Source organism: Chelmon rostratus, chromosome 24 (assembly GCF_017976325.1).
Source record: "Chelmon rostratus isolate fCheRos1 chromosome 24, fCheRos1.pri, whole genome shotgun sequence".
Lineage (NCBI taxonomy): Eukaryota > Metazoa > Chordata > Actinopteri > Chaetodontiformes > Chaetodontidae > Chelmon > Chelmon rostratus.
This window is the reverse complement of record NC_055681.1, coordinates 2025669-2047533: the sequence shown is the minus strand read 5'-3', so window position 1 is coordinate 2047533 and position 21865 is coordinate 2025669. Positions and strand designations below refer to the sequence as shown.

Sequence of the window (21865 nt, the reverse complement as noted above, 5' to 3'; positions counted from 1 at the left end):
CGGAGCGGTGTGTGTGTGATGTGTGTATGCGTGTGCTTAGGCTCGCTGGCGCCGCCGCGGCTGCGTGCGGTACTGCAGGGCTCCCCCAGCAGCTGATGGAGAGCAGGGGTCAAACAGAAACGCATTGAAGCAGACTCTCAATTGGAAAAATGCTTTCGTGGTTATGTAATTAGCAAAACATCTCCTTAAATGCACGTAGTCACATTTGAGTTTTCAGTGCAGAGATGTTATGCTTTCACACTAACTCAGTGAATAAAATGCATGAAATAAAAATAAGACTGATTATGTCCGTAGGCAGATTTCTTTTATTCCTGTATCACTCCTTCTCCACAGGCTCAGTTCCAGAGCAACAGGCCTTGCTCTGGTGAGAAAATAGAAATTTGCCCAAAGGCCCTTCAGAAGCACAGATAAAAGCTGATAAAGGGTCTCTGTAAAAACTCATTCAGTTAAAAAAGTTCACATGTGGCCTGAAAATGGATTCGCAACACATGACGCTGCCATTTTCCACTTAAGCCAATCAAAATGTCTTTATTTGATCGGGGATGACTGAACTTGCTTGTTAGAGAAGCAGCAGCCCTCAAAACTCAAAGAATGATACAAACAAAATCATCATACATATTCAATGTCCATGGTGCAGCTGTGTTTAAAACGGGAATGAAATGTCTGAAAGCCATTTGGGTTAAATCAATAGACAGACTCAAGGCAGTAGAACTAACAATTACAGAAACGCTTCTGGCAGCACAAGTTGTTTTTCTCGACATCGTACAGAATTAAGTCAGTTTCCCTCCTTTAACAGATGGAGTCTGTCAACAAGTGCAAGTATGGCCTGTGGACAGAACAGGGGATGATGTGCTTAAGGCCTCAGAAGAGTGCACAGTTAAAAGCACCAAACTGTGGGAACAATCCCCAACATTCGAGAGATACTTCGCTGGTAATTCTTCTCATCAAGGTGTTAAACGTATTGATTTTTGGAGGCTCTTCGGCTCAGGAGGTTTTTAAGACGACTTCTAGCTTCTTCTGCTGACGCTGATCCAGGTTTCGTCCTTAGGCGTGGACACCAGCTCGGATCGGACCTCCATCACCTGTCCCTTCAGCTGGTGAAGCTTCAGCTGCCGCACCAACGTGCTGAGCAGGACAGTAGCCACGGTGTAGGCGAACCTGTCAGAGAAAGACACACAAAGTATATGCAGGATTAATCACCTCAAAACAGGATGCACAACTGAAGTTAGTTAGTCTGCACACTGTGGGTCCAGTATTTTTCCCACGATCACGTGCTGATGTTGTTTGTCTTCACCTGAGCTCTGGGCATGTTTGATTCCCTGAGAATCCGAGCAGACAGAAGCTCTTCCTGACCGACTCCTCCTCAAATCGCTCGGGGTCGAACCTGAGGGACGTCAAAGTAATCACCATGTCAGAAAATGGAAGGAAAACCACACCCTGTGATGCTGTCACACAACGCTCACAGCTCAGTGCCTCCAGGAGTCATTTTGTGATGACATGTTTCTTTTAACTTTATGCTCGACTGTGCTTCAGCGACGCCCTACAATCCCCAAAAAGCCCTCTGGTGGAGGCCAGAGGAAGAGAGTGAAGATGATGTATACGGCTGAGACATAAGCTGTGCAAGAGAATCTCCAGCCATGCTAGAAGCTGTACTTCAGCTAAATGCTAATGCCAGCATGCTAAAATGCTCACAATTACAATGCTAACACGCAGGTATAACGTTTATCTTATTCACCATCTAGTGTTAGCATGTATGTTAGCAACATTTGCTAATTGGCACTGAACACAAAGTCCTGCAGACGATGATGGGGATGTTATTAGTTTTGCATGTGCACTTTAAATTCTCACTTTTTCCAGCAGACCCTGGGTTTCAGGATTTGAACCAGCAGCCTTGCTCCCCAGGAATTTATGGAGAGCTATTTTGAAATGAATTAATGACGTACGCACCTGTACGGGGTGCTCCAGGTGTCAGAATCTTGCAGGATCACTCCCAAAGCATAGATGACCAAAGTCTGAAATATAGCAAGAACACAACTGAATTCTTTTGAACATATATGCTCCTTCAAGTCCTTTCATGTCTTATTAAAAACACTCTGAGTTGCCTCGCTGTTTGAATGGTGCTCTGCAAATAAACTCACCGTCCTTATTGTTCTTTTCATTTCTAATATAATCAGTTTTTCTTGGTGACTCCAGGAGAACAAGAGGAAAAACAACAACAGAGCGCTGATTCCAAATTCCTATTTCTGTTTCCACAATCTGACACCTGATCTGGACGACTAACACCAAAAGTCAAACAAAAGGGACACGATTGCATAATTATTGTTTCTCCTGTCAAGGCCTCTCTGCAGTCAACCTGTCAGACTGTCTGGCTGGAATAATTTCCAGAGGAGCTGAAGAGAAATAAACAGGCAGACAGCCGCAGACAGCAGGAAACCAGATACCTCTTTGGGGATGACGTGTTGATCGACTTTGCCCTCCACTTCCTGAAGCCGAGCTGCGACGGGGGTCAGCTTGGCAGTCCTCACTGTCTCGTTGAGGACCTGCTGGCAGTATCTTTGCAGGGACAGAAATGCAATAAGGTCAAGGTTGCTGAACGCACACCAACCACATCTGGATGAAATTCTGACCTTGAATCTGTTAAAGTACACTACATCTCCATGTTTCACCAAAACTGGAGCGATGCTGCGGGTCGAATCTGAGATATCACCTGAGATTTTACTTTCGGAAAAGATCTTACCTGAGCTGAGGGATCTTGTCCAAGGAAACTGGATCCGAACCCAAAACCTCATCCAGCTCCTGGTACAGTTTGTCCTGAACGTCCTCTGAGGTGGACAGGAAGCGAAGCGCCCAGATACACACTGGAAAACACAACACTTCGCATTTCAGTTTCATCTGTTTTGGGGTTTGGTTTCTTCTTCTCTGACACTTATTTGCCACTTGTGGACATGCCGACTTGTTTAATGTCAACGTGATGTCCATGTCGGTGATTAATATCATGACATTTCAAGCCTGTTCTTCTCTTCCTTCTCCTTTTAAAATCAGAGAGTCAGAACGATGTGATGTTTTGCAGTTGGTAAATGAATAAATGGAGTATTTGAAAAATTGCTTTGGCAGAAATGTCAAACGCTCTCTGGTTTCTTCACATTCTTTTCAGGTGAGGATTTAATCTCTGTAAACTGAATATTGTCGGACAAAATCTGAAGACATCAGCATGAGCTCAATCAACAAGAAAATCAGCGGGAGATCAATAGTTGATTGTAGCCGTAAATGATCAATCAACTGTTTTGATGGTTTTCACTTACAGTTGGCAGTGATGACGCACCCGGCCAGAGTGAAAACCATACAGTCCTCCATGATCTGAAACAAACAAAGAGTCAGTCAGACTTCTGTGGGAACTGTGAAGGTCTTTCAGTTGTCCTTTGGGTTTTCGAGTAGAATCTGTGACCCCCATCAGCATTCACCTGTCGTTCTGAGAGGCTGGACTGAAGCAGAGCGTCCACAAACACCGTCTGCTTCCTCTGGGCTTTTCTGTCCTTCGACACCGACAGCAGCACGGACTCCATCTCGGACAGAGCTGAACACCCACAAAGAAGAGATGAAAGAAAAGAAGAAGATGCTGTCATTTGACTTCAGGTACTTTTCCACGTTTTTGGCATTAGCACACAGCTGCCTGGCGCTCACCAGACCTTCAGACAGCAGTGACAACTGTCCTCGGCATAAAAACCAATTCAAGTCGGCCAAAACAGCGACTGCTTACTGATCAAGGAGGCAATACTGAACGGGTTGGTAACACACAGGCTTTATTTGTTCTAATCAAATCACGCTGCAAACATTCCCTCCTGTTTTCCCACAGCTGAGCAGCCCGACGCTACTCCCACATGTCAACACAAAGCACGTATGAGGAGCAGAACGGGAAAACAAGACTTCCTGTGTCTTTTCCTAAACGCTGTTCCTTTACCTCAGTGGAGAACATCCCGAGGTCAAGCAAAGATCTGAAGGAGAATTCATGAGGTTGTATTTATGTGACAGCTGATATCATTGACATACGTCTGCCGTGGCTGCTCTAAATGTTGCTGCCACAAGGAATTGTGGGACAGCAACATCTCCCTTCCTTTCATGTATCCTAAGCTAAAGGAGACCAAAGAGGAAGCACTGAAGTGCCCTTCCTTAGCATTTAGAGACTTCCACCAGCTCTAATCATGGCTGTCAGTTAGATACTCCCAGACCATAAATCCTTTAACAACTCAAAACATGTGAAGCCAGTTCAGACCTCAAACCTCACTCACCCTTCTCGTAGTGTCCCTTCCTGCTGGAGCTCTTCTCTAGGGAGCCGTCCAGGTAGCCTTTCCCGATTTCTGACCAAATCTGTGGCGAGTTAGAAGATGGGAAAAACAAAACGACCAATGAGCACCCTATGAGGAACTGCTGGCGGCTCTTGGTGTGGTTCAGGTGTGTGTTTGAAACAACGGCGCTACAGAGGCTAGCATAGATGCTGCTGTAGCATCGGTTATATCAGAATATAGATTCCATCATTTCTTCCCTGAAAGAAGAGCAAAGATTTTTTCGCTCTCCTACAACATCATATGGTTGGTTGATCTGTTTGGTTAAAGTTAGCTCGTGCTGGATGGTGATAGACAGATGGTTCATCCAACCACCTGCCAAGGATTTTTGAAAGTGGTTTCCATGGACGACTTCCCAGATGGTTCTGTGTAACAAACCATCTGGCGCATCAGGTTACAGGAGCAAACAACGAGACCAGAATCTAAAGCACAAAAGCGATTTGTGTAAGAGATGCAGCCTTTTTCTCAGCTAGAAAAACTGTTGTCTCACCACGTCGTGGTTCTTGCGGAAGGAAATGACCTCGGTGTCATCTCTGAAGCTGTCGCCCAGAGCCAGCTGGGTGACGGTCTTCATGGCCAGACCCAGCAGGTGGGCACACAGCGGGGTGTGTTGAGCCTCCGGGAATGATTTCCACTTTCCCACCAGCTCCTCCACCAGCTACGTAAAAGCAAACAAAGACAGAAGGGACCTCTGAAGTACTTCATAACGTCAGTGAGTAGCTCTGCAGAAATAAATATGTCTTGTCATCAGTGATACAAACCTTGAGCACAAGAGGGAAATTGTTCTTCAGTGTGTTGTTGATGGCACTTTCATACACTTTTTTTCTTCTAATGGTCTCGGTGGCCCCGCCTCCCATCCCCGCCTGGTATCCTAGCAACGACTTCAGCATCGTCTCAAAGGAGTCAGCTGAGAAGAGCCAAAGCAAAAGTTTTATTTTTGTTTACAACTGCAATTTAACTCCTCACAGACTTACAGAGACATACTATGAGAGAGGCCTCTGTCACGTCTTAATACAGCTGGACAATTGTGGAATGCAAGGAGCGTGGTACATGCTGGTGCACGTACTGCTGTGGTTGGGGTTGATGTGTTGCCGTAGCTGCTGCACAGAGCCCAGGCTGACCACTGGCCGACCACCGAACCAGAACGACGCCACGGGCCCAAACTCCTGATGCAGACTGACGAGGAAGTCGTGCAGGCTGCCTTTGTTCACGATGTCCTGCAGGTTCCCATCCCTGAAAGAGCAGAAAGCACTGAATCTAATGTGCAAAACCAATGATGTGCAAGTGCACAGTTACTGTGTAAGTCTGCCAACTGCAAGAATCTGGAAAACTGTCAAGAAATACAATCAATAACATGCGTTTTGTTGAAGGACAGTCATTATGTTATTTTATTTTGATGTACTTGGCTCATGAAGTTTACAACATGAAAGTTAACAACAGTTGCAAAAACAGAGACAAACCGTCAACTTACTTCTCATCTGTGGGATTGAGACCTGGGATGCCAGAGGCTCTTCTGGAAGACTGAAAACATGATTAGAAATTGAATTTCGCTATTAATGTCAATAAAATATGTCCCTATTTCTACTATTTTGAAAATCTAGATATGTATTCCATCTACACGTACGTTAACACACATCTACAGCTTCCTCTAATAAACTGATAAGTTAGTGTTCCATTCAGTAGTGTGGAATCCCGTTGGAAAATATGGCACTTTAATGCTTCGTCGCTTGCATGTAAACAAACACAATGTAAGACACCACTTAAGGTAATCAGATTAATTTTTATGACCTTCGAATAAAATCGGCACAAAAATGGAGTACTAAACAGCATTTTTTTTCAAAATATATAACTTTAATAGCTAGTTCAGGTCAATGGTTCACTGTGTCCGTTACCGCCCACCACGATTACTTTAAGTTGTGTTTAAACCAGGTTACTGGTTGTGTTCGATATTCGGTGAAACGATGTAAGGATGTATGTTATATGAGACTTTCCCGCTTGTCCATGAGCGAGGGAGCATTAAATGTACACTGAGAGGATGCTAGCGGAACAATTTCTGGGGATGAGCTAAGTAGCTAACATTAATTTACAGCTAACTTCAAACTTGCAGCGACTTACCGGATACAGATAGAGAACAGCGCCGACCAAAATGATGACAAACGTGACAGCAAAGATGGCAAAGTCCAGCATGACTTCTCTTTTCTAATAACACCGTTTTCCTAACTTTTACTCATTAATAGCTGGAGATCTCCACCCAAACTGATAAAAGTCACCGTTACCACGTCAACAGAAAGTGCACGGGCAAAGTTGCCTATCTGTGTTCGACTACACAGTCTGGATGACAAGCTGAGCGAACTAATCGACCTCAGATGGAATCGTTGCATGAGCTCACTGAGCTCACTTCAAACTTAAATTCTACTTGCTGAAATCAAGTTTAACTGTTGGATGTTACTTATATATTACCAATATAATTATTTACTTTTGACCCCAATTCAACCTGATTATTATACCTCATAAATATTCATGAAGGGCCAGAAAGATTTGAAAGCTATTGGACATACCATGGTAGACATACAGTCTCCTTTCGAAAGTAATAAAGAGACTCTGTTGGTTTTATGGGATAAAACTCTATTTAAAAAGAGACGATCACATTCACATTTCAAAAATACAAAAATAATCTACAATGCAGAGTTCATTGCTGGATTACAGATCAAAATATGTGCAAAATGACAACAAAGCTGTACAATATGTGAATGAGATTTTCTCATGCAGTCATTTCGGATTTGTCCTCTGGTTTTGGAGGCTCAATCTCCATGGTCATCAGATAACCTGAGAAAGAGACGAGAAATTCAATGTTTTAAGGCTGATCCTCCCTTAAAAACAACTAACAAAGGCAGTATTAAACAAAGACTGCTCTCTCTCTCACGCTCAGTGTAGTCTATCTCAGGTCTGGTGGCGATGAAGATCCAGGCCAGCCCCACCAGCAGAGCCACCACCAGGTTGATGGTCACCCATGGGTGCAGAATCTGGTGCTCCGACCCTGGTGGCCTAGAGAAGAAAAAGCAGAGCCTCAGGTATCATATCCAGGTGTCACAGTAAGACAGAAACACAAAATGATTCCAGCGAGCTCACCATAATGTCGTGTTGAAGGATGGGTAGAGGTTGATTCGATCGCTTGTCATCTGCTGGCTCAGAGAGAGGATCAGCGCTGAGAAATACACTGGATGAGAGCAAAATATACAGAGTGTGAGAGAAGGAGCAGCAAGAGGAGGAGCAGCAAGTTACTTTACATTTCATGTCATATTCCTGTTAGCAAAGTTAGCACCAGCACCACTTTGGCCACATCTCAAGCCAGAAGCTGCATTTTCCCTGTCTACACTACGGACAGAGTCACCCTGGGAAAGCTTTGTGTGGACTCACAGAACGAGGCGAGAGCGACGGGGTCCAGCGTGATGAAATCCCGCAGAGCCATGGAGCCTTTGGCCAAGTTCACTCTGAGAACACACAGAAAACAAGCTGCAAGGGCCATTTCAGGCAGGCCAGGAGTCACTTCCATGAAGCTGGGGAGTTTAAAAGCTTTACCTGTCGAAGGCGGCCACTGTGCTGATGGCCAGCAGCATGTAGAGCAGAGACTGGGAGGGGTACGCCAGGCCGTGGTACTGCTCCAGCAGGTTGGACAGAGCGGTGAGGTGCTGCCCGGCTAACATGTACACCACCACGACGTTCCACACGGCGTAGCCCGCCAGGAAGCCATGACAATACAGGCCGAACACCCTGCAGCAGAATCCAAAGGAGAGGCCTTCAGGGATGGGGGACCACACGCTTGGACGTATTCCACTTTGTACGAGACACTTTCTCCTCACCTGAAGGCTTCGTGCACTCTGAGTGAAACGTCTCTGGTGGTCTGGAGAGGCTGAAGGTGCTGGAAGTCCGCGATGGGATCCATCTGGTCGCTGGTCTTCCTCCAGTCTGAGCGCTCGGCAGCCTGGAAACGTTCTGCACACGAACACGCACGGACTCAGAATCCCGCTTGACACTTTTTCACCGCCGGTTAACAGGTGTGACTTCTGCCATTACTCACTGTTCCTCTCCACGAAGACTTTCCCCACCGGCTGGCTCTGACCCTGCGGGGCCGAGAACAGGGCATGCTGGGGGATAGGAGGAGGGGTGTTGGTGATGATGTCATCCTCTTCGACGGCCAACTCGTCAGGAAGCTGCGATTCGACCAATTTTGACTTCCTGAAATCACAAGAATAAAGATTATAGAGGAAAATGAACCTTCCTTCGTCATGTTTGCTTTGGTTTTGTTTTATTGTGTCATTTATGTTTTGTTCACAAAATAAAAAATAAAATGAATGAATTCACTCTAAATGTACTGAAGCTCAAACATCAGCACCACATACGATGGGACCACAGAAATCCGCCTTAATCAGCTCCAATAATTTTTACTTTCTTACTTTTTCTTTCTGGGCTTTCTGACCACTTCTTCTCCATCAGTGGTCTGATCTGCTGCGTCTCCGTTCACCATGTCGGCTTGGTCGTCTTCAAGATCTGAAACCAGGAGTTTACAACATTAGATCTTCTTCCTCTTCTGTCTTTCTTAAAGGTGCAATATGTGAGAATTGGCCACTTGTTGAAACAAACCAACAAACAAATCGGGGGCAGCATATCAACAGTAGCTGCAAACTACTTTTCTCTCCGCTGGGGCCACAAGCTGTTGTTAGCTAATTAGCTCAGCTAGCTGTGCTGCTAATGGCTCTACTAGCTGACTGAGTCTTTCTGAACCGGGAGCTCAGGGCTCAGCAGCCTCCCAGTGAACAGCTGGATCAGAACCGAACACAGCCTCTGAGACCAACAGAGGCCAGCTTGACGACAGGGTTTAGAGCGATGAGGTGATTTACAGCAGCTCAGACCAGGACTCTGACTCCAGGGTCGATGAAGACACAGCAAGACAGGCAAGGTCGGCATCAGCAGCGTGACGAGCCAGAATATTTTCACATCTAACTCTGTGAATTAAAGGTTTTTTCCCCCAAACCAGACTTAACAAAGCTCGTCTTAGTCCGACAAAATATTTCCTTTCTCGACATTTAGTTTATTTTGCTTATCTATCTAAAACACCTTTAACTTCAAACCTTTCAGGACATCATCACGACATTTGAAGGTTAGAAGAACTGCAATGATGATGCTCTCAGTCGTTACCTATAGTGGCAGCTTTCTTCTTCTTCTTCCTCCTCTGTGGGGGTGCGTCTGTCGTGGCTTCAAAGGTAAGCTGCTCTCCGATCTCAGATTCCCTCCGGCTGCCCAGGCCCCCCATTTCCATCCCCTGATCTAAACAGGAGACAGCAGACGTTTTCTGCATTACAAAGCTTGCATGTTGGGATGAACCAGCACTTTAAATCCAGGTGAAAGGTTTGAGGTGTAACGTACCGTCCATATCATCCACTCCATTTGTCTCCTTCCTCACCCTCTTCTTCTTCTGTTTGGCTGCAGGTACTTCTCCTTTACAAGACGATGAATAAAGTAAGAACAGTGCAATCAAATTAAGCTTCAGTACAAACATGAGCAGGTTCATCCCATAAATCCCAGCGTCTACATTTCAAATCCTGACTCACCAGCTGGGTCTTGACTTCACGTTTCAATGCGTCCGAGAAAAGAGGAAAGAAGAAAAGTTTGGTTTGACTGTTCAGCACAAACACTTTGGATAAAGACAACAGCAGCTCAGTCACATGTTTACGTACCTCGGCATTGTGGGAAGTGATCGCTGCCCTCGCTAAAGAGACAAAAAGACAAGTCAGTTTTCTTTAAGACCTGTTTCATGCTGTGAGTTTATTGATATTTCTATCATATTTTTGTCAGTACATCCCAGCTGAGCACGACCTGGACGAGCAGCAGAGTGAATGGATGGATGGACAAACTAATAAAAAAGGATTTTCTTGCCAGTTTTTGCTAAAATATACAGATAAAAATATATTTTATAGCTAACAAATATAATGTCAAAATGAAAAGTAAGATTTTTTAATACCTACTAAAAACTTTTTTGACTAAACTGAAACTGGTACTTTTTCAAGACCTGCAGATGACCTGATTAACAGACTATTTCTACTCCTGTTACATTAGAAAATGAAGCAGAAATTGATTTTCTAACACTGTAATTGAAAAAAAAAATGGTGCAAAATCCTACAAGGAGACCTCTTCTGCTCGAGGCCTTTTTATTGATACTTTAAGTCATTCATAATGCAATTAATCGCAGACACAGTTGGACAAACACAATCTTCAAAGTTATGAATAAATAAAGAAGTAATCTAGTTTTAATACGGGGTCAGTAGCGCATAACTGCAATGTCAGTGACATCCATTTCATCCACATACTAGAGGTTAAAGCCACACAAAAACACAACATTTCTGATTCTATTTAAGCAGTGTCGAGCTAAATGAGATGCAAAAGCTGTCATATGTTTGGCCTGATGACTAAGATGGAAATCTTGTGCAGCTACTCCAAATACTGCAGAAGTAGCAGAAAGTTCTATGTGTAGGTTTAAATACTAACTGAAAGAAAGCATTTACTTCAAGTTGACCAGTAACAACCATAACAAATGAAGAATTTCTTTTAAAATGGAAACAAACATTATGTGAGCTCTTCAGACTTTTTCCTGCTACAGCGCTCAGTCACATAAAGAGATCTTACCGTCGTCTTTCTGGCCATTCCCAAGAATCGAGTAAGAGTGGAATGAAGCGACACATGACATCCTGGCTGACTCTGTTAAACCCTCGGCTAAATCTGTGTTCATGCATCCGCCACGGCTGGGGATTATTCAGGGCAGAGGTCAGACGACTCAAACCTTTTCAAACTCTTGTGTGTGGGTGAGCGAAACGTCCAGGAAGTGCGTCTGTGGAATCTGCTTTAATCTTTCTGACGGGGGAGGCAGGCGGCGTATAAACATGTTACATGTGTTTTAATTGCTTTTACTGCGTATTTTAAGGCTTTTTTCTCCTGAATCACTTAATGTGCCACCAACTTTTTCAACTCAAATATTAATCTAATCTATAAAGTGTAATAATATTGTGAAATATGCACATTAAAATTCCAGTATTTTGAATTTACACTCCTGCAAATCCTGCCTCTCTTCAGCTGTCACAGGCAATAAAGCAAAACTGCGCTTAAGTACAAGTTTGACATACTTGTACTTCATTCTTTTGTTTTCATGCCACTTTATACTTCTACTCCACTACATCTCAGAGGGAAGTGCTGTACTTTTTACTCCACTACATTTATCTGACAGCTTTAGTTACTTTACAAATGAAGAGTTTTGAACACAAGACACATGAAGCGTTTATAAAACATGATGTTTTCTTAAAGATTTAACTGCACGAAAGCACATACGAGCACAGTCGAAACAACCAAAGCACAACTTCTAAAATCCTGCTTTTACATTAATGCATGAGTAATAATAATCTAATGATATGTACAGTAACAGTAAAACAGTCACAAGGGACACTTCTCTGCACTGAGCATTTCTAATACAGTATTACTGCCCAGTCCAGTAAAGTAATAGTACATCTTCCCTTTTGTACTTTTACTTCAGAGTATTTTTTACATTGTGGTTGTAGTACTTTTACTGAAGTAAAGGGAATTTGGTTTGACTAATAATCATAATACTAAGAGTTATATAACTAACCTGTGGAAGAGGTGGGAGCTCCCTGGGTCGCATTTTCTGTAATGACAATAACGTAGATTGTTAGCAATACTTGCAAATAAGCTAGCTTTCTATGAACATCCTAATTTAAAGCTGTAACGTTGCTGTACGTTATCAAGGAGGGTCTGGTGCTACTTAGCTAACGATAGTTTACACACAAAAAACATTATTTGCGCAAAGATTTTGGCATAATTTAAGGAAAACTTAAATTATTTTCAACAATAGCCCTGTAACGTTAGCTTCTGTAACGTTAAAAGCTGCCACTTCAACGTGAGCTAACGTAGGAGTTCCCGTTATTTTGGAAAGTAAGTTACCTTTGAGCCTCCCGTATCCATATTTTGAAATTACGGCGAAAACTACGCATGTGAATATTTATGTAGTTAATTCATCTTTAGATGATAAGTATATTTGAACTACTACAACCGTTTAAACGTGAGTAAACTACTACTTTATTGAACTACTTCATTTACGTTATTCAACCCGAAAGCTGTAACCCGGATGTTTATACGAGTGACACACATGACTTCCTGTATCTTCAAAATAAAAGCTCCTATACAAAGCAAGTAGACGCAAAGTAACTAAGATGAATAAATGAATGAACGAATGAATAAATTACTGAAGCGGTTTATTAATGTCACAAACAAGTACAAATATTAAAATGTCATTACTTTGCTTCCACAATGTCATATTATCACGTTATTTTCACCAAATAAGGACACAGAGTGTAATTTTTGTGCCAAAACGCAGCTGTTTGTTAACGTTTAATAAATTTTGTAGAATTTTTGTTTTGGCATGCAATGACACATTTTAGGCTACAGCAAACCACAAAGAAGTGACACAAAATTCAGAATGAAAAACAAAACATGTGACAACATTAAACAAGAAACCACTTTGCTTTCTAGTATGTAAACATCAATTGGAAAAAGATCCAATTCTTTATTGCAGTTTTGTGTACAGGAGTCGGGAGCAGGGCAAGAAATCAATTGTTTTGTTTTTGTGAATATTTCACTAAATTAAAGCTGCATGCAGAGCAGCAAACTGTTTTTCTAATCTGTGCCTATAATAACTTTCATCATAATAAACTAAGACTCAGAGATGCGGCTCTGATGCTCTGCTTACTTGATAAAATCAGACTGTTCTGACATTTCGTTTATTTGTTCAGGAGAAGGAGCACTTAGGTTGAGCACAAAGAAAACCTCCAGTCTAAATTTAAACTCATACGCTCTGAAATTAAACTCTGACACAGTTTCAGGGATTTCTTTGGGCTTGAGTGCAGCTCCATCTGATCTGGGGATTTGAAGCGTCTTATGAAGCCGATCAAGCAACAAGTGACATCAAAATCAAAACACAGAGATTTCTTTTATGCCCGACTCCCCTACGACATGCAGTGTTTGACATAAAATGCATTTACATGTTAAGATCTTTGCTTTACAGCGATGAATCTGTAAAATTAGAGAAATTGATTGCTGCCATGATAATAGGGGTCACATCTCTCTTGTCCCCTTGTCTCCTTCTCCTCCTCCTCCACCCTTACGACTCGGCGGTGGGTCGTATCCAGCTGGCCGGCACCCACTGCGGCTCGTCCTGCGCCTTCCTCACCGCCGTCAGCAGCTGGACGCAGGAGTCCTGCAGCTCGTCGTTGACGATCACGTGGTCAAACAGGTGCCAGAAGTGGGACTCGATCTTCCGGGCAGCTTCCTCCATCTCCTGGAAGTCTTCATCCTGTTGGAAAAGTCAGATCCCAGCTTCAATTAGACAGAAAAGTGGGTCAGACGATTGGGTCTTTCTAAAGGTTGAGGAGGAGTGTTTACTTTGAACGGCCTGTTGACGTAGTAGTTGGTGGTGATGTACGAGTCCTGTCTGGTCTCCCTGAGGCGCTCCAGAGGTGGAGGCTTCACGTAGATGACGTAGGCCCTCAGCTCGTGGGTCCTCACAGCCTGGAGGGCCTAAACGGAGAGAGAGTTTAAGAAAGTGACTGGAGGCACAAAACTTTCTAACCTCAGCTCTTCATGAACAGAATCACATTTCAACATATTTCAACAGAATTATTTCTGTTAATTATAATATTTCTTCTGGTTTGAAATATGGTTGACTTTATCGCCACCTGCTGGCCTGGTGGAACAGAGGCGTCAGAATGCACCTCAGAGGTCACTGCTATAAAATCCAACACTCCCACTTCACAGACACCGCTGCAAACGTTGCTGGTAGCTGGTAATGCCTTTTTTTCATGCGCCTGATTGGCCAACATGGCTTTAGGGTTGGCCTTACATCGCCACCTGTTGGTTTGACATGCTCATGACAGCTGTTCAGCTGCGTTTTTGGATAGACATATCGTCGTTCTTACGTTTGGCTCGACGTCGATGACGCAGATCTTCCTGCTGTTTAAAACCTCCTTCGCAGACTCGATGCTGGTGCCGTACAGATTCCCTTTGTACTCGCCGTACTCCAGAAACCTGCAGGACACAAATGACTCGTACATGATACTCAAGCATTAATATCTGAATTTGTTTTGTGCGTATTGTGACGGCTGCAGGAGCTGTGCAATCATAGATTTTCATGACATCAGAGGGTGAAAAAAATGCTGAGTAAATACATTACAGTACAGTACATTCACTCAGTATTCACGGAGTCACAGCAGAGACTGCCCTACTTGTTGTTATACACCATGTTGTCGAAGATTTCTCGGCTGGTGAAGTAATATTCTCTGCCAGACTCCTCGTAAGCTTTGGGTGCTCTTGTGGTGTCTGATCAGGGAAAAGGACATTTTGTAGTATGTGTCATTTAACAGCGAACAGAAGATAAAAAAACAGTTCTTTTATGTGTTGCACAAGACGTTTTGCTCATTTAATTGATTCGATATTGGGAGGAAGACGACAGTTGGTACGTACGAGGTATGGCTCCCTGGAAGATGTTGGGGTTCATCTCAAACAAGCGCCTCCGAAGTTCGTTCACACCAACACCAGACGGGCCTGAGAAAGAAAGAAAACATCCAAAAACACATTTAACCACACTGAATTAGCTGTTTCTTAAACCACAGCAATGATGCAGTAAATCTCATCTCTCTCTTTGTCTGTACCCAGCAGGGCGATGAGGCGGTGTGCGTCCTGCGGGTGGCGCTGGTAGCGCACCACCTCCTCGTAGGGGCTGTTGAGGGCACTGTAGCAGCTGCTGGGGCAGCGGGTGTGGCAGGCCGGCTGGGTGGTGCTGTGGGACCGCCGCCGGCACAGACGCATGCTGCGCCTGAAGCCCGCTGACAGGAAACGAAAAGGTAAAGAACCCACATGGAGAACACAGAACACCTTCTGATGTGCAGGTACGAGAGCAGGCGAGCGTCAGGCTGCGTGAACACTGACCTAAATAGATCCCTTCAATGTTGCTGCTGAAGTCATCGTCGTCTGGTCGGACATGAAGAGAAGCAGAGTGAGACACTGTTTTCATCGTAAACACAGATTACGTTTTGAACGTCTGGTGAAATATAAGGCAAGAAAATGTGAGATGAGCTAAAATCGGCCAATAAGATCAGCCCAGGTCAGGTGTCGGTCCAATCAGAGGAACAAGCCTGACTGAAGGGAACATTAATGTGTCTGACAGAAACATATTTTCATGCTAATAGACAAAAAAACCTGATTTCAAAGGAAAAGATAAAATAAACACAAATTAAAGAGACAACCCAACTTTTGTGGTGTTGGATGGGTCAAGCTTAAATCCTACAATTCCCATAATGCTATGCACCAAATGCGAAACTCAGGCAAGGTCACCCAGTAGCCCTTTAACTCGTTAGACATTGATTTGTTAATTTATTTGTTCGTTTTCAGCACGTTTTCTTCCATTTTTTCCCTGATTTGTCATGTTTTGTTCTCCACACTCGTACATGAAAATGAAAACACCTGAGGTTTTTCTCACCTTCTCTGAGCTCCTCTGAGAGTTTTCGGAAAGGAAACAACAAAGATTCAGATGAAGGACGGGAGACAGAGTCAATTCAATCAAAACAGATGGAATCAACAGACTTACCTACCAGATTCAAATGCCTCCTCGTCTGGCAGAGAGAAACACAAACAGGGAAATGAATCACAAGTGTGCCTTTAAAAGACAGGAAGCAAGAAGCGACAGGTGAACTTTACCTGCTTCAACACATTTCTCATCGATGGCCATCATGTCTTCCTCTGTGGGTGAAAAATCAAATCATTTTATCTGTTACAGACAAATCAGTAAGCGCTGAAGCTAATTCGACTGTAAACGTGAAACGATGGCCGCTTACCTTCCTCTACAGTGCTCACTTCAGGAAACGAGGGGTGAAACACAACGAAAACTCAACTGTGACACCACGTTGTGAACTGTGAAACTGTTCATGTGAAGTGTGATAGAAGCGAGAGGACGTTTGGGACTTACAGGTCTGAATGCAGGTATGTGGATGATAAGGCTGAGACCACCAGAACTCCCTCTGCTTCCTGTTACAATGTGCAGACTCCGGGTTAAATCACAGTCACTACAATCCACAATTAATATCTCACGTCTGCTCTCAAGTCATAATGTTGAGCTTGGTTATTAGTCTATAAAATGCTGGAAAACAGTGGAAAAGCGCATCATATATTCCCAGAGCTTAAAGTGACGTCTTCAGATCCCAAATTTAATCAAAAATAATTATTTAAAATTAGCAAATTCTCACATTTAAGACTTGAGAAGCAGCGACTGTTTGTGCAGCAGTGGAAATTCATGAAGCATGACACTCTGAAACTGACCGTTTCAGCAGGTTGGTGGACGGGATGAGGCCGGCGCAGGCCGTGTTGCTGGGCAGTTTCTTGGCCTGCCACCAGAGGGCGTCTGTCTGGTCCACAATCTCAAGGACATCGCCTTTTCTGAAGCTCATGCCGGCGTCGGCGCAGGGGATGCTCGGGTCCTGCTGGGGGCTGTAGTCCGCCATGGCCCTGACGTACAGCTGACACCAGACGGGCTAGTTCATTATGATGACATTCAGCTGTAACGTGAGGCGACAGAATGACGCAGGAATGGATGATTTACCATCGTCTGGTTGTGGACCGGCCTCTCTGTGATGGGAACGACCTTAAACATGATGGTGCCCTGCGACCTCGCTTGCTGATTGGTTGAAAAAAAACCAAAATTGATTCATTAACGGCTTCTAGACTTTAACATCAGAATATTATTTGCATTTCAACATGAATCTGGTTTCATTTTGACAGCTGGAATAATAACTAGACTACAGAAAAGGCCATGTGGCATTCAGGACTACAAATATGGAGCAGGGAAAAGGACACACAGTCTATAATATAAGTATAATAAAACTTGTGGCCTCATTTCACAGTGAGCACATAGACCCACCACAACTTGGATAACTTGCTCAGGTTCCATCCCGTCCACAGGAAAACCATTCACCTCGATGATCCTGTCCCCTGCATGGAGCAGACCTACACACAATAAAATGTAACGTCGGTTTGAGAGTTTTCCAGATTTCTAAATTCTTAAAACTTCTCTCTCATGCCCTCGTTAAATCATTTGACGTCGAGTTAACAATCCAAAGCTGGGACGCACAGTCAATGGAGAAGCATCATGCTCGAGAGAGACGGCTCACCACTTTGATCAGCCAGCCCTCCGTGAATCACCCGAGCGACGAAGATCTCCCCTGTGATCTCGTTCCTCTTTATCGTCGCTCCCTGGAAGAGAAAAGAAGAACCACTGAACACATGAACCAGCTGCAACGCCAAGCGGAGGCATGTGACACATCACGCAGATGAAGACGAGTAACGGATGGAGGTGAAATGGAGGCGGAGGTTGGAAGGTTTTCGTGATGGTTCGTGAACCCCGGATCAGCTGAAATGAGGGCTGACATCAGAGAAGATGAGGAAATATGAAAGACGATGGAAGAACACGACAGGAACGCAACAAAAATGAAGGAATAAAAGTCAACTACCGCTGTGTGCGTTTGCAGGTCAGCCGCTCTGCAGAGATCGCTTCAAAGGACCCAAGAAGTCCACTTTTTTGGACAGTCTCTCATGTCGCCTTCTTCCTCGTCTTCTTCCTTCGGTTAGAACGGCGTCCTTTCGCCGCGTGGGACGCCTCCTCCTCCAGCAAGCCGTTGGTCAGGAGGTGCTTGGACGCTTGAAGCTCAGCGTGAACGGGCTTCTTCTGCGGCGAAGGGGCACCCTTGCTTTTCGCCGTGGTTCGGGGCGACCCGCGGATAGACACGGACAGACAGCTGGTCCCCTGAGAGGTGGAGGGAGCGTCCTGGGAGCTGCTGAGGGAGCTGGAGGAGCTGGAGGAAGGGAGCGAGGGGAAGGAGCATCTGGATTGGTGCGTCAGGGATGGACGCTGCTCGCGGCTCTTCTTGGCTGTGCCGTCTTGCTCAGCGGCCGGCGGTTTTGGAGAGCTGACGTCGGTCCTGTTGGTGGCGAGGAGCGTCTGCAGCTGTTCCACCACCTGCGTGAGGAGGACCAAGGCCTGGGAGTTGTCCTGCACCGTGTCCGACATGCGTTCGGTCGCGGCTGCCATCTTCTCCCCGAGGAGCTTGATGTCTTTGGTGCTGTTCTCCATGGAGCTGGCGGCCAGCTGCACCGTCGTCCTCAGTTCATCCAGACTCTCTTGCTTGGCGAGCTCCACGGGGGGCACCGGGGGCAAATCCACCACACGGTGAGGCCGCATGGGGCTCGGGGGAGCGGTGCGGATGCGAGGGCTACGGCTTCGAAGCCTGCGAGGCAGGTCCGGCTGGAGGTAGTCGTCTACAGTGGAGTAGTACGGTACGGTGAGACACGGCGGAGACACGGCCCACCGGCGGGCTGCGGGAAGCGGAGACGTAGCATCGGCGGACTCTCCTCCTTCATCGTCATCTCCACTGTCCAGCTCTTCGATGATGTTGTCTCCAACGAAAAAACACACATTGTTAATCCACCAAAAACCACGAGTGGCTGTGATGAGTGATGGAGGAAGAGGGCGCAATGACGGGTGGTGAAAACCAGCAGATGTTTTCTTACCGATCAGAACGGAGCTGTAGACCGAAGGCGCAGAGCGGTTCAGACTTTGCTCCCACAGCAGGTTGGTGTAACAAACTCTGCACTGGCTCATCGGACAGCTGCTCATTGGCTTATAGCGAGATGGAGGGTACGGCCGGGCCGCCGCGTGACACGGCGGCTCGGCCGGCGGGTAGCTGCCTCTCCGAACTCCACACCACGACGAATCCTTGACGTCCTGGCTCACAGCAGCGGGGCTCTGGACCCCGAATGCACCGCCTTGGTGAAACCTCTGCCGGGTCAGACGCCTCAGGGTGTCCCAGTGACTGTGGACTCTGGAGCTTTTCGCACATGAGGAGGACACGCTGGGCGGCGGCAGCCTGACTCTCTGATGGTTGCAGAGCTGTGAGACAACAGAGTCACTCAGAGGGAAATGAGAATATGGAGAACTCCCACTGGAAGAAAGGAAGGTTTGAAAGAAGGAATACCTGCAAAGAAACCTGGGTTTGAAGCTTCATTGATAAGAACATTCTTTCTCATCATTCGAACACTCATATCAGTCTGTTCTGTTCAAAGAGCCGGACAACAAAAGACCCAAAAGCTGACAACTTGCACGGAACAATTTTGCAGAGCTCCATCATAAACTATTTTGCTTGTCTTCAAAATCCTTGTTTTCCAGCGGTTTCTGCTGTCGGGAAGCGATCTGTAGCATTAACAAACAATTATTTAAATGAGAGATTATAAAATTCAAACATCTGCTCTCTGCTGGACGCAGTCAGCTGTTTAATTCATATCTGGCAAAAAGAAAGCCAACATGCTAAAACAACCACAAGCGTCTGCTTCCTCAGCAGCTGGGAAAATGCTTCTATGGCGGCCCGGGCTATGTGCTGAAGCGTGTGCATGGTTTACAGGCAAAGAAAGTGCAGGTGCATCCACCAAAATGAAGCGGAGCAACACAGGAAGCATCAGTTTCACTATATGATGTCCTGGATTCAGGTCATATCCTGCACATTATAACCTCAAACGACAGAAAACATGTTTCAGGTTCATGTCGACAGCTAAATCTAATCTAATGGTCTAATCAAGTTCACCGTGTGAAGGCATTTCTTTGCTCTGGGAGGTTTGTCTGATGGGCTTCCCTGATCCCAGGAAACCTGTTGTTGCAGAGAGGGATTAAAAATGGCTTTCATGCATAACAAGAGGGGTGATCCCATCAAAATGTGACCTCATGTTCAGGTCAGGTAGTGCCTGAGTACTGAGTCACGTACAGTGACTTTAACACCATCTAAAGCTCCTCTGTATCAAATCAGGAAAAAAACCCTACACCAAACTTCATTTGCAGTTTTTATATTTTAACAACTTGAGCTGCTCACCAGAGGCTGTTTGTTCTTGACCAGGCAGACGATCCTGGTGGCCTCTTCATCGTCGGGCAGGTCCTCCGGCATGGGTGGCAGAACCGGCTCATAGTCCTTCTGGGCCACCGTGTCATGAGCCGAGAGAAGAGCCTGCAAAAAATGAAGATTCAGTTTGAAAACAGCTACAAGTAGTTCAGGTTTGTTTTGTTTTTTTCTTTATCCTGTCTTTATCACCTTTTAAACTCCCCTTACCTCACATGCATGGCATCATTTCTTTTATTTTGTCAATTAAATCCCTCGAAATACTCCTCTCAGAACCTGACGTCAGCGGTTTCTCACCTGCAGGTGTGGCTGTCTCAGGAGGCGGTAGAGCTCTTTGGCCTCTTCAGAGCAGCCCGGCAACGCTCTGATGTCGATCAGCAGCTGCGCAGACAAGAAGCCACATTTCCACCAGGTGAAAACACTTCCACACAAACGCATCCTTGCAACAAATTATTCACAAAAACCAATCTGAGCACAACCTGCAGAGAAAGTCCTGAGGCGTAGTCCAGAGCTGGAGCTGGGGAGTCTCTCAGGTACCTTTGAAGACACTCATGGACCTGAAAACAAAGTTGGCAAATGATTCAAGCCTTTATAACAAAACTTTGCCTTTTTTCAGTCGTATAAAAGTTAAACCTGTTAATTTCTGATTTTATTTTGGGTGTTTTCAGACCTTGAGCAGCGACTGCAGCCAGGAGGCGTTCAGCAGACTGTGGAGGATCTCCGCTCCGTCGATGTCCGGATTTACCGACTGTCTCACCTCCTCAATCACATCTGTGAGGATCTGACGCAGGCCTGCGACACACAAACAGCCTCGTTATGAAGGGCGTAAGCAGGAAGTCCGATTTTAAAATGCAGCAGTGACGTCAATTTCCCCCACTGACCGTGTTCTCCTAGTTCACAGTGGGGGTTTAACACCTGAGCCTCCACCGCCTGCCTCATGGTCACTGGGCCCCCGACCTTTGACCCCAACCACCTGCTGACTGCTGGTCTGGAACAAACCTGGAAAAGTTCATTATTCTCTGATACTTAAATGCAGAAGAAAAAACTCCTAAAAGGTTTTGCACAAAGTCTAAAAACCTAGTTGCATATTTTTTGTTGATTGATAACCCACAAAAACGTGTTGATTTTCACTTAATTTTCTAAATTTTTTTTGGACTTTTCCTTTGCCTGGTTGGTAATCCAGCTGTGAGTGTGCCGCGGGATCAGGTAGGGAGGTGCAGTCACAGCTCCATCAGTGGTTAGTGTGAATGGGGTCAGGGGTTAATGGCACACTTCACGGCGGCTCGTAAGAGCAGCGGTGATGTAAATACAGAGATGTGCAGACTATAGAGTGAGCAAACTCCACAATGAAGAAAAATCTGCTTTTTTCTAGGAAATAATTCAGATGAGATGCTACTTTAACCAACATCAGGTCAATCTGACATTCAGGAGTGAATGAAGACAAACCAAAATGCAGATTAAGCAAGTTCAAAAAAGTTG

General features: G+C 45.1%; 3 protein-coding genes across 3 annotated transcripts; all 3 read right to left on the bottom strand.

The window, feature by feature from the left end:
• Positions 1-287: 287 nt before the first annotated feature.
• On the bottom strand, positions 288-6628 carry LOC121627351 (cytochrome P450 20A1). Its single transcript, XM_041966212.1, has 13 exons — positions 6456-6628; positions 5812-5861; positions 5407-5573; positions 5102-5247; positions 4831-4998; positions 4287-4365; positions 3462-3574; positions 3303-3357; positions 2738-2858; positions 2442-2553; positions 1948-2012; positions 1295-1384; positions 288-1158 (listed from the first exon to the last, which is right to left on the bottom strand). Exons 1-13 carry the CDS (start codon positions 6525-6527, stop codon positions 1008-1010), a joined length of 1389 nt encoding a protein of 462 aa, XP_041822146.1. The 5' UTR covers positions 6528-6628; the 3' UTR covers positions 288-1007.
• A 326-nt stretch (positions 6629-6954) lies between these two features.
• Positions 6955-12514, bottom strand: LOC121627384 (transmembrane protein 237B-like). Its single transcript, XM_041966268.1, has 14 exons — positions 12345-12514; positions 12013-12048; positions 10076-10107; positions 9950-9963; positions 9765-9836; positions 9537-9665; positions 8795-8888; positions 8419-8576; positions 8201-8333; positions 7920-8111; positions 7758-7831; positions 7470-7557; positions 7264-7385; positions 6955-7166 (listed from the first exon to the last, which is right to left on the bottom strand). Exons 1-14 carry the CDS (start codon positions 12363-12365, stop codon positions 7102-7104), a joined length of 1230 nt encoding a protein of 409 aa, XP_041822202.1. The 5' UTR covers positions 12366-12514; the 3' UTR covers positions 6955-7101.
• A 131-nt stretch (positions 12515-12645) lies between these two features.
• On the bottom strand, positions 12646-21831 carry mpp4b (membrane palmitoylated protein 4b). Its single transcript, XM_041966177.1, has 21 exons — positions 21268-21831; positions 21057-21178; positions 20866-20943; positions 20684-20767; positions 20363-20494; positions 17618-17699; positions 17368-17453; positions 17050-17124; positions 16770-16966; positions 16420-16478; positions 16289-16306; positions 16152-16193; positions 16046-16066; positions 15934-15948; positions 15384-15425; positions 15107-15280; positions 14919-14999; positions 14681-14774; positions 14375-14483; positions 13842-13976; positions 12646-13752 (listed from the first exon to the last, which is right to left on the bottom strand). The coding sequence occupies exons 1-21, from the start codon at positions 21323-21325 to the stop codon at positions 13561-13563; spliced, it is 1896 nt and encodes a 631-aa protein (XP_041822111.1). The 5' UTR covers positions 21326-21831; the 3' UTR covers positions 12646-13560.
• Between the last annotated feature and the right edge of the window lie 34 nt (positions 21832-21865).